At 43.8% G+C, this 12546-nt stretch overlaps 1 protein-coding gene across 3 annotated transcripts; it reads right to left on the bottom strand.

The window, feature by feature from the left end:
- Positions 1-2773: 2773 nt before the first annotated feature.
- LOC125508646 (ABSCISIC ACID-INSENSITIVE 5-like protein 2) lies at positions 2774-6814 on the bottom strand. 3 transcript variants are annotated; one of them, XM_048673405.2, is made up of 4 exons: positions 6656-6814; positions 4332-5255; positions 3733-3804; positions 2774-3168 (listed from the first exon to the last, which is right to left on the bottom strand). In XM_048673405.2, exons 2-4 carry the CDS (start codon positions 5118-5120, stop codon positions 3088-3090), a joined length of 942 nt encoding a protein of 313 aa, XP_048529362.1. In that variant the 5' UTR covers positions 5121-5255; positions 6656-6814; the 3' UTR covers positions 2774-3087. The 3 variants fall into 3 exon arrangements, with proteins under 3 accessions (XP_048529362.1, XP_048529364.1, XP_087382073.1); XM_048673407.2 differs by having other exon boundaries at positions 4332-5125; positions 6656-6811; XM_087525947.1 differs by having other exon boundaries at positions 4332-5206; positions 6656-6793.
- Positions 6815-12546: the final 5732 nt, after the last annotated feature.

The raw sequence follows: 12546 nt of genomic DNA, 5'->3' as shown, positions 1-12546 counted from the left end.
TTAAGCGTGCGGACCCTACGGGTTCGAGAACTATGTAGACATGACCGACACACGTCTCCGGTCAATAACCAATAGCGGAACCTGGATGCTCATATTGGCTCCTACATATTCTACGAAGATCTTTATCGGTCAAACCGCATAACAACATACGTTGTTCCCTTTGTCATCTGTATGTTACTTGCCCGAGATTCGATCGTCGGTATCTCAATACCTAGTTCAATCTCGTTACTGGCAAGTCTCTTTACTCGTTCCGTAATACATCATCCCGCAACTAACTCATTAGTTGCAATGCTTGCAAGGCTTATAGTGATGTGCATTATCGAGTGGGCCCAGAGATACCTCTCTGACAATCGGAGTGACAAATCCTAATCTTGAAATACGCCAACCCAACAAGTACCTTCGGAGACACCTGTAGAGCACCTTTATAATCACCCAGTTACGTTGTGACGTTTGGTGGCACACAAAGTGTTCCTCCGGTAAACGGGAGTTGCATAATCTCATAGTCATAGGAACATGTATAAGTTATGAAGAAAGCAATAGCAACATACTAAACGATCGTGTGCTAAGCTAACGGAATGGGTCAAGTCAATCACATCATTCTCCTAATGATGTGATCTCATTAATCAAATGACAACTCTTTGTCTATGGTTAGGAAACTTAACCATCTCTGATCAATGAGCTAGTCAAGTAGAGGCATACTAGTGACATACTATTTGTCTATGTATCCACACATGTATTATGTTTCCGGTTAATACAATTCTAGCATGAATAATAAACATTTATCATGATATAAGGAAATAAATAATAACTTTATTATTGCCTCCAGGGCATATTTCCTTCAGTCTGGTGGAGCAACTGCCGATGAAAATCGCGCCGACTACGGTCATGGCGGACGATGACAGCGTCTTAGATGTCGTTCCCTTGTCGAGGCATCGTCGTTGCAGTCTGCATCATCTGGCTCGGGATGCTCCAGGGGAAACTCTAGATCTGGGTCTTCCGGATCGGACGATGATGGCGTTTTATCGCTTTCCCTCTTGGGGGCATCGTTTTGGAGCAAGTGATGGCTAGGGGGATGGTGGAGCGGTACTTCATCTCACACATTGATGGCGACGGAGATCGGCGGCATGGCGCTGTGGAGGCTCGGCGTCCGATGCGCGGAGATGGACTCGCGCAGGAGGAGGTAGCTGTCTGGCGTCATGGTGACGTCGATGGCAGAGTGGCCAGACAAGGTAGAAGCCTCAATATAATCTGAAGACGGACCTGTGGAAGATGGCGGCAACGACACACGAGTGCGTCTGACCGGATTGTTCCCCAGACCCGGTATGTGGCTCGGCTGGGGTTTCCAGCTTTTGATGTTAGGCTTAGGTGAGTGGTTTGGGTAGTGGCCCAGCTAGCATCCCTTCATCATATGGATAGGAGTAGCGGCATATGTTGCTAAGATGGTGGATTCAGGTATATTATTTGTAATACTTTGTAAAGTCCTCGAGAATAATCAATAAAGTGGCCATATGCATCTTCCAGATGCAGAGACCGGGGGTCATCCTTTTCTAAAAAAATGGAGCCTGAGCTCCACTAGCAATTTCGGACTACCACTAGCTTATAGAGGGAAACTCGTTATATTCTCACTGAGAAGAATAACAAAAATAACTAACCACGACGTCTTGTGGGTGTGATGCACCTGTTTTCGCGTGTTTTTCCACTAGTTAATCTGGCAATTCTCTTCTTCTTAATTAATGGGCTGAACCTCAAGGGTTTTAGTTCTTCTGAAAATATAAAAGCAATGTTGTTTAGAAAACCAATAATAATTAAAATAAATAACAATTTTGTTTCTCGAGTACTGAGCACATACACTACAACTACTGAAGTAAGCACATGTGTGTTCCGTACGTACGTTGTGTGGGTCATCTTGCGGACTGATCATGTGGGTTCAGTAATACAGCCAGAGTCTGGACCTCCTGATTGAATGCCGACCATGTGATATTCATCTTTGACTAATATTGAGAGAAGTGGTTCAATCTAATCTAGTTTAAGTAGTGCCATGTCATGTGATCAGATCACACATTCACATTTGTTCTCCATAGCACACGAAGAATATACAAGTATCTGCATAATTCATAGGCCAATTCTCATTTATTTATTTATTTTCGATTAATGGATTATCAAGCCCTAACGCCTCCAGTTTTTGAAAAAAAAAGTCTGTTCGATGCCCAACACTTACGAATCCAGGAAACTCCATATGAACTTCACATAAACAGCTCAATTTCCGGCAGGATTCAAGACAAGTCCTCGCACTCCAAACTAGGGGACCGATTAGATAGATCTCATATTCCCATGGCATGAGCTCAGGAAAATGGAGGGAAAATTGACATGATCCGAATCAGAGTAGTACTGTTTTTACCTTTTTTTGGCCGGCACACTATTTCATTGTGTTATTTCTAATACCAAAGATGCACATTTCGATACGTGCTATAGAGAAAAGAGAGCAAATAATGCTCATACAGTACTAGCTTGGACTCTCACATGGAGGAGGCTGGCCATGGACAATCTGTCTCTCAAGTCCCAAGTCCACAGACTAAGCTTGACCAGCTAATAATTGGCCAAGTTAACTGCCCAGATGCTTCTTCTTCCACCTCCTCTTCAATCATTGAGACGTTCTTGGGTCTTGGCCCTTTTCCCTTGGACCACAATGGTAGATGGCAATGGAACATGGAACATGGGAATGACCGCAAGAGGGACTTTCTTAGGTGAACATTCTCTTCCCACTAAAAGACTCTGAAAGCAGATACAGGGTTCATTGAATTTACCATGCGGCTACAGAGGTTACAGCAGCGAAAACTTACAGCAAGTATTAGCAAGAAACTTCGCAGTACGATCCATACACTGGGATCCGTGCCGCAAGAATATTTGCAACAACCAGATTTACAAAACCTGAAACCTAAGGGCCGGGAGGACATTTCACAAGATTGTTGGGTGTCCTAGGCCTTTACAAATTACAAGCAAAGCAAACTGCACACACTCCATAGATACATGCGAGGAGAAAGCAAAAGAGCGATCAAAATCTACCAGAAGCCTGTACTCTACACACAATCAGAATGAGGTCGATCTCGTTCTCCGAAGATGCTTTTTCGGTTCTGGAGGGGGCGCGGACTTCAATAACATGTCCAACTCCTGCAAGCGAATGCGGTGAAACATCGTTGTCGTCAATAAAGAGGTGAATGGCAATCACTAGATAAATACAGGCTCACACTTTCAATAGCACATAGCAGCAATTGCTGGTTCTTGGTCAAACTGCACCAAGTATAATGTACTTGTGTGTTATTCGTATTCATGTGAGAAACCAAGAGGCAGATCTTGAAAGCAGAAGAACACGGAAATATAATTCTTTCGGCAGAAAATTTATATACTCAACGAATATTTCTTTCAGCACATCATGCTTCTATGCTTATTCTTGCAGCCATGGCTTCATGATACCACAGGTGCACCGAGTATTTGAGAAGTACATCCAAAGCGATGCTTTGATTTTGTTTTAATCACCAACAGAAAAAGGAGACAAAGGTGTAAATTATTTGGTGAAACAGGGCACGCCGGTGCGTGCTTGCACTAAAAGTGCAAACTATACAGATGAAGCAGGAAAACATTGGAAAAAATAACAGTAGTAAATTAAACAAACCTCCACCAAACAAATCTAAAGGAAATTAAACAGGTTATGTACAGAAAATGAGCATGATCTACCTTCTCTCTCTTCAGCCTCTTGTTCTCCTCTTCCAGACAAGACAATTTGCATTCGAGCTCGTTTGTGTAGGCCTAAATTTCATACAAAAAAGTTCCCAAAGTTAAAAATTAGTTTTGATACAAAGAAATATACCCAGTGCTGCCGTGAATTAAGATAAACCCAGAACAGAAGTAATCATACAATGAGTAAATTAGGGGTTATGTAGGTGCAAAATAGACAAGCTAACATATTATGGTGTAGTAAGATAAATCCAGAACAGAAGTGGTCCTTCAATGAGTAAAATAGGGGGGTTATGTAGGTGCAAAATAGGCAAACTAACCTATTATAGTGTGTTCTAATCTAAAGAGGGGATGTTAGTTCTGTTCTTGTGCAGAGTAACCAAATAAAGGTCTTTCTTACAAAAAATTTAGCTTTTGGGAGTTGTGCTAATTAGAGATTGCTTGCTAGGCTCCTTGCTAACTGGATCCTACATGAGAGCTAATTCACTTTTTCCTCTATTAGTATGTTTCTAAATCTCATAGAAGCTTTTGTATCATTCTAAAGTGCTAAACAAGTTCTATAGTCATGACTTGAATCGTAAAGAGTCAGAAAAATAAACCTGTTTCCTAGCTCTTGAACGTGCAGCCGATTCTCGGTTCTTGATCATCCTCTTCTGCCTCCGATCAGCAACCTTGTATACCACATCCTGGGAAGACATTCTCTTACGACTAGGACTTTGAAGATCAGAAAGTTCTAGAGATGACGAAATACTCATTTGACGATCTGGGTAGATGGAATCCATTGTCGAAGGGATTGCAACACTCAACGGTTGCGCAATCGACTGACGTACAATATACGCATCAATTGCACTTGTTCCCTGTGGGAAATCCTGCACTCTGGTCATCAAATGAGCACTTTCTCCAGTTCCTACAAGATCAATTAACTCCTCAGCATCCTTCTGATACTGCCCAGTAACAATGCCAGCCCTTTGCAAGAACTCCTCAAGTGTTATCTCCCCAAACGACATCTGTGCATCACAACCTGAACTCCTTTTCTCATCATCACTACTCTCCTCTTCCTGCTGGATGTCTCTCCAAATTTCATCCACTGTCTTCTTGCTCAATGGCAGGGGCACAGTAATGCTGCTGCCCTGACGTTCCAAACCAAAAGCTGACGTGCTTTGACTGCCTGAATTCCCAGCGCCATTTGGTAATGGAAGGTTCTTCTCATCTGGAAGCACACTCCTCACAAAGTCATCAAGGTTCATACTAAGAAGTGGCGCACCAAGGCGGCTTTCAACCTCACTGAGGGTGAGGTTATAGAGAGAGCCTTCCCTGACTAGTGTCTGAATTTGGGCCCTGTTCCGCTTCTTGCCTGTGATGGCGGTGCCACCGCCTTCAGAGCTCATTTTGCCTGTTTTATGTTTGACCAATGACACTATTGATGATCAGTCGTTGATAGCATGAAACAGTAAGCTTTCTGATTTTGGTAATCCTTGTGCAAAAAATATTCAGATTTTGATTAATTCAAGCAGGCAATCTTACTGCAATATGGAAAGATTTAATTAAGATCCAATATACATATGATAGAGCAAGCTCAGAAAAATTATCAGTTAGTGAAGAATGTAGTTCAACATGCACTATCATATGTATTTTGTCCAACTTCGAATTCCAACAAATAAAAGATAAAGGGCAACCCGTCCAAAAAATTGTACACTGATGGTTGTGACTGCTGACTAGACACTAAACTCAAAACTGAAACCAAACCCAAAAGGCAGGTGCAACCTTATCCTAACCCACTGACTTGAAGAAGGAAAAAATGAACCAAACAACAGGAAAGGTACAAATAACATATATGATCCTATACGAGAAAAGAATAGCATAATCATTATGAAATACTGCAAATACACTTCCTAGGGAAAATTCATATGGCACCAGTGAGGCAGTGCCACAAAATCTCAGGTGGGACCATTCTTCATATACTGTGCTGCGCGAATAACTTTGTACATAGATCATGGGATTAAAGTATGGACATGCAAATGGTCAGAAAGCCAATTTGTGTGCCGCACCTAAAAATTGTATGCTATTTTACTCTCTCACTCTTTTTTTTTGTACAACACACAAATGAACATGTTTTTCGGAGAAAAACTGTTGTTCATACTTCATGGAATGTACACATGAGTTCTTTTTCAAATGTCGAACATCATTTTGAAGCATCAATGAAACTACTTCCATAGATTGGAGACAAAAACCTCTGCGCCCAAGTCATAAACTGAGTACTGGACTAACATTTGGCAGATTATCACCAGGGGGTAAAGTTAAAGAAAATGAAAGGCCCATAGATTATGGCTGTAGGCAAAAAATTAACACATCCTCTAAAATTATAGAGTTTCAAGCAGTAGAAAAGAAAGCACGCCTGCTGACACGAACTTCCTCCGTTCCAAAATAGATGACTCAACTTTGTACTAACTTTGTACAAAGTTGAGTCATCTATTTTGAAACGGAGGGAGTAGAAAGTAATACGGCAGCAAAAGGAATAAAATTATTAGCCAAATATACATCTACCAGAGACCCAAAACTCTAAAGTCTGAACCAGAAAGACACAATCATATATACTAGTAGAACCTAAAGAAACGGATATACAGATCATGGCAATTCTAAATTAAATTAGTGGAGCACCAGTCTATCTCATCGCAGCCCGCAATTGCTCAAAAGCGGACCGCATAAAACGCCCGAAACCCCCAAACAAGCAAGAAATCGGCGAATTCCGCTTCATTCCCAGGACGAAATGAAACCTACGCTAATAGCACGTCACTGGATTCCGAGTAAAATGTGCTAACTGATCCAATTCCAATCCAACAAAGCACGCCATGATGGATCAGCGGAACAAATTTGGCCCGGGTGCGGGGAAAGACAACAGAGCTGATTAGGATCAGATACTAACTTGGAGAAGCAGCGCGATGCCTGCAGGGAGAGGATAATCTGCTGCTCGGTGCGCGATAACTCCGAGGTATCGAGAGTGGAATCTTGCTCCGCGCGCACAGAGATGAGAAAAGAGAGAGAGAAAGGGAAAGCACCGGAGAATATATTTCTCGCGTGAAGACGAAGACGACGACAGGTAGAGAGTGATGGCGGGCCCTAAGACGTGGACGTGTGTTACTTGGGCCCAAGGTGTGCTTTGTTTGGGCTGGATCTAACCAATCCGGTAATTATCCAGAAACCCAGAGCCCAAAAGAATGTCGGTCCGTTTGACGTGCAGGCTTATGTTTCTAAGTCGACTCAGAAAAAAAATTAGGCATGGTCCACTGCATCTTCTTTTTCTTTCTCCTCCGTGTAGCCACCGGTCCCCCCATCGCTTGATGGGGCATGAATCTTCCATCTTCTCATCTCCTTTTTCATCTGGTGACCTCGTCCGGCGAGTTGCATTCCCACCACTGCATTTCCACTCTCAGGATCGTTGGCATACAATGCTAGAAGCCACCGTGAGACTGGGCCAGGGGAGGGAGTTGCGAAGCCGGTTCCTCCCTCCCATGTCTACTCTGCGAGGGGAGGTGGCGTTGTTGTAAGCCCGTTCCTTCTTGTTATTTGTTTATTTTTGGTTTTGCATGACATCAATATCCGCGGAGGTCAAAATACGTTGTCGGTTCAACATGATTTTTTTGGGCAACAAGGAGTGTTGTAAGTTTTAGGAGAGATCGAGACGAGCCGCGAGGAGCCCAGGGGTGGCCGCGCCCCCTCGTCCGTGTGGGGCTCACAAACACCGCCTTGACCTGATTCCACTGTCATAATTCCCTATAAATACTGAAACCATCCGTTGTGCCCCTAAAAGAATTTTTATCGCCGCCGCAAGCCTCTATTCCAAAGAGATAGCATTTAGAGCCCTGTTACGGAGCTCTACGGGAGGAGGAAGCCATTCCCGAAGCCATCTTGATCAACCTTGTTGCCTCCATGACCATGTGTAAGTAGTTCCTTTAGGACCCACGGGTCCATAGTAGTAGTTAGATGGTTCTCTCTTTCTCTTTTGGATCTTCAATGTCATGTTATCGTTCTTGATCAAGATCAACTGGATATAATCAATGGTGTGTTTGTTGGAAAATGATGAATTCTCACTTTATGATCAGATTGTTCACTTAATTCAATTGAATCTATTTGGACTTTATGCCACATAATTAAATAGTTTTGTAATGCTCTCCGATCTATCTATGTTCTTTGGCCAAGTTCGATTGATTTTTATTCAGTGGGAGTAGTGCTTTGTAGTGGGTTTAATCTTGCATTGCTCTAACCCAGTGACAATAAGGGCTAGAACATTTATTGTATTTTTTTCGTTTGCGAGAAAATTTCCAATCTATTCATATTCAATCATGGCAATACAATGAACGCCAATAATAATACTTATTACATCCAGATCAATAGACCACCTAGCGACGACTACAAGCACTGAAGCGAGCCAAAGGCGTGCCACCGTCATCGCCCCTCCCTCGCTGGAGTCGGGAAAAACTTGTTGTAGTAGACAATCAGGAATTCCTCGTGCTAAGACCCCATAGGACCAGTGACGGGGTAGGGGACCCGGAGTGCCTAACGTAAAGGAGACCGGCCTCGACCTTGACCAGGGCCCACCAGGCCCAGAGAGAATCATGGAACCCTAGGAAGGAGAGGGCGGTGAACGTGTACCCCAAGGCAGAAGGCGGCGGCCATATCGATCTGATCTCTTCTCCGTGTACACCCTAGACCTCTAATGTCTATATAAAGGGAGGTCTAGGGTCCTCATTAGGGATCCAATGTGGAACTCAACTCTTGGTAGACATCCCAAACACCATTGTAATCCTCTGCACGAGGTATCCCCTCACCATGAATACCAAGACAAAGCATGACGTAGGGTATTACTCCTCAGAGGCCCGAACCTGGGTAAATTGTGTGTGCAAATTCTATTGCGGTACTTCCAGTCTCGTCATGAACCCTACCGAGGGATCTGACATGAATTCGCTTCGTCAGTTGGCGCGCCAGGCACAGGTGACGTTGAACGGAGAACGAACCCGGCTCAGAGAATCACTAGAGGCCAACGATCTCTCGCCACGCCATCGCCTCACCCTCACTTTTTGCTCTTTCGAGCTAATCGCTGACAGATCAGGGCAATTCTTGACATCTTGCCTTCACGCCACATCAAAAGCATGTATAACAGGCATGTGAAGGACCAAGAGGTCTACGACCGCCCTGGTCACCCTGCATGAACATGCATCGTATGACCTCCACGACGCTATGAAGCCTCTTGCGAGACCTCTGTAAACATGATATTCACAACGGCTGACACACGGCGGAATCAGAAGCTCGCCAGACGCGCGATCTACACAACGGAGGAGGTAGCCAGCGAACAACTGGCATGGTCCCAAGAGACAATTACCTTCCACACAGGGACCACCCCGAAGACATCGTGCAGCCAGGAAAGCACACCCTGGTACTAGACCCTGTCGTGGGGGCTAATGCCTCTCATGCGTCCTGATGAACGGAGGCAGCGGCCTCAACATTATCTTCACCGATACCCTGGAAAAGATGAAGATCTCCCTCTTAGGACTACATAGCTCGGGCGTGGGCTTCCAATGGGTAGTGTTGGCCGACCGACGACGATGGTGGTGGGAGGAAAAGGAACCCTAGACTTTTCTTAGGGGAGGTGATCTTATAAACACGTACTGTATTATTGCCGCCAAGGATAAAAGGATGGGGTTTTATCATATTGATTGAATTCTTCATGTCTACATTATGTCATCTTTCTTATTGCGATACTCTACTTCTTGCAAACTTAATACCTTGATATGCATGTTGGATAGCGGTTTTGGGGTGGAGTATTAGTAGTAGATGCAGTTGGACTAATGGTCTACTTATCACGGACATAATGCCTATATGATATTATGCCATGAATGATCATAGTCATAAATATTGCAATCTTTTCAATTGCCCAACTGTAATTTGTTTACCATGCCATTCGCTTGTTTTCGGAAGAGATGCCACTAGTGAACCTATGGCCCCTGGGCCTATTCTTTATTGATACATTCTTATACAAAATTTCCTCTTTTATTTGTCATTTCACTTTACCACCATCTATATCTATTTGCTTTTATTCTTGTAACTAGCAAGACAAGGGCTTGACAACCCTCTCACCACACTGGGTGCAAATTTTTTATTTTGTTTGTGTGCATGTGTTGCTTATATTGTTAGCTTAGGAGCTCCTTTTGGTTTGATAAACCTTGGTTCTTAACCAAGGGATGACTTTGTTGCTATCTACTTCACCCTTCCTCTTTGGAGAAACCCAACGACTCCAGCGGGAGTAGCAGTCATTGATTGCTGGAACTGGCAACAACCAAAGCTGCAACAGGCGAGTGAGAAAGCTACCACCATCAAGAGGCAAAAGTTGGGGACCTCCCACTGCGTAGCCAAGGGAAGCCGCAACCGTTGATGGAAAAGGTTTCAACCAAAGGAAAAAAATATTCAACCGATGGCGAGGGAAGCCCGGACCAGGCCACTCCATAACCACGAAGCTGTGAAAGTGCTAGTTATCGACTAGAGGGGGTGAATAGGCGATTTTTATGAAATTCTTCAAAACACGGGGGCTTTGAAGACAAACAGTAGAAATGGACCTATTGATATGTAGCGGAAGGTAGACTACACTAGACAGGCCATAGTCATGTAAGCAATGAAGTGAAGTTCGAAGACTATCAGCAACTAGGTAGTATGGATCGGGATGGAAGATAGTATGAAGCAAAACAGTAAACAGTCTTCACTCAGTGAAGTCAATCAGATCATACAGGAAAGCAGTGATTTCACGAAGACAAACTATAAAGTAAAGGGAGGTGAAGGATAGAACCAGTAGCTTGGTGAAGACAAGGATTTGGTAGACCAGTTCTAGTTGCTGTGACAACTGCATGTCTGGTTAGGGAGGCTGAGATTTAACTCAGAAGACCGCGTCTTCACCTCATTCCCCTTGATCTAAGGACACACAGTCCTCACCCAATCACTCTGGTAAGTCTTCAAGGTAGACTTCCAAACCATCACAGACTTCGTTCACCGGCAATCTACAATGACTCTTGGATGCTTAGAACGTGACGCCTAACCGGCTGGAGGATTCACAGTCCTCAAGTGTAACAAGTCTTCAGATCACGCGGACAGAAAGACTTCAGTGATGCCTAACACTCTTTGGCTTTGGGTGTTTTGGGCTTTGTACTTGCAAGAATCTCTCTCTCAAATGCTTCAGAGGTGGGTTGCTCTCAAATGATAAAAGCCGTGCACTAACTCTGAGCAGCCACCAATTTATGGTGTAGGGGGTGGGCTATTTATAGCCAGGAGACAACCCGACCTGATTTGTCCGAAATGGCCCTGGGTCACTAAGGAACTGACACGTGTCCAACAGTCAGATTTCAAACACACGCGGCAGCTTGACTTGGGATACAAGTAAAGCTGACTCATCCAACTCTGGATAAGATTTGCTCTCGTTGTCTTCGCTCGAAGACATAGGATTTGGTTGAGCATCACTTCAGTCACTCTGACTTTGTTCACTTGGACCCCACTTAACAGTATGGTGGTTCCTATGACTCAACAAAGAAGAAAAGGAAACTACGAAACAACTATGTCTTCGCACTCCATAGTCTTCACATGAATGTCTTCTCATGTCATAATCTTCACTGTGAATATCTTCAGAGACCACCATTGTCTTCAATATCTTCACACATTTTTAGGGGTCATCTCTGGTAGGTAAACCAAATCAATATGGGACTACTACCTGTGTTATCCTGCAATTCTCACGAACACATTAGTCCCTCAACCAAGTTTGTCGTGAATACTCCAAAACCAACTAAGGGTGGCACTAGATGCACTTACAAGCTGCAACCTAAGATAAAAAACCTTCAACTAGCGCAGCGAGTTGACGATGGTGCAAGCGGTGATGCCGGAGCTGTGGCTGAAGGCACAATGGTGATGTGACTAGCTAGAGCGCTACTATGATGACAACCACCACCTGTTGATGCAATCGACAGCTGCTACGATGTCAATGCTTCAACCAGCGACAACGTTGCTACAAGGGCATGTCTGGAATCAGCGAGGATGGGGTGCTGTGAGGGCGGCGATTGGAACCCTGAAGGATCCTGGCTCCCCCTGGGGGTTCCCTATGGGCCCCACACGATTGTGTGGTAAGGACGCGTGCCCCCCTATGGCTCCTCTCCACCGCCTCTTGATGTCTACACTTTATATTTGCCTAAAAACCATGATTTTCTAGGGAGGATAACTTTTCTACCGCCTTACCTCTCTTTTCAGAAGCAATCCAATCTGGAGGCCTTTTCGGTACTCTATCGGAGGGGGAAATCATCTCGGTGGCCATCTACATTTAACCATTCCACCAACATGATCACTTGTGAGTGTTTTCAGTTGGACTATGGATCCATAGTAGTAGCTAGATGGATTTCTCTCCCTTATTTCTCAATACAAAGATGACATGAGCTACTATACATGATTATCAATATGATACTCTCTATGTATTTGTTGTGGTGCGATGAATTGTCACTTTATGATCAAATCTGTCCATGAATTCTTTTGAGATTGATTTGGTTTCTTTGTTGCACATATATTGTACATATATGCTCTTCGATCTATTTGTTTTTCTTTGGCAAAGTTTGATGGATGATATTCAAGAGAGAGTGGTGTATGTTGGTTGGGTTCACTTAGTAATCTACCACAGTGACAAAAAGTGAAAAGGGCTTTTATTATATTGTTTCCACTAAGGATAAAAAGATGATTGTGTAGCTGTCCTCTAAGTGCAGAGTGACAACAATATATCATCAACATCACGTCATT

This window comes from Triticum urartu, chromosome 5A (assembly GCF_056163025.1).
Source record: "Triticum urartu cultivar PI428250 chromosome 5A, HENAU_Tu73, whole genome shotgun sequence".
Classification (NCBI taxonomy): Eukaryota; Viridiplantae; Streptophyta; class Magnoliopsida; order Poales; family Poaceae; genus Triticum; species Triticum urartu.
Note: the sequence above shows the minus strand (reverse complement) of the source record. Positions and strands in the feature narration are given on the sequence as shown.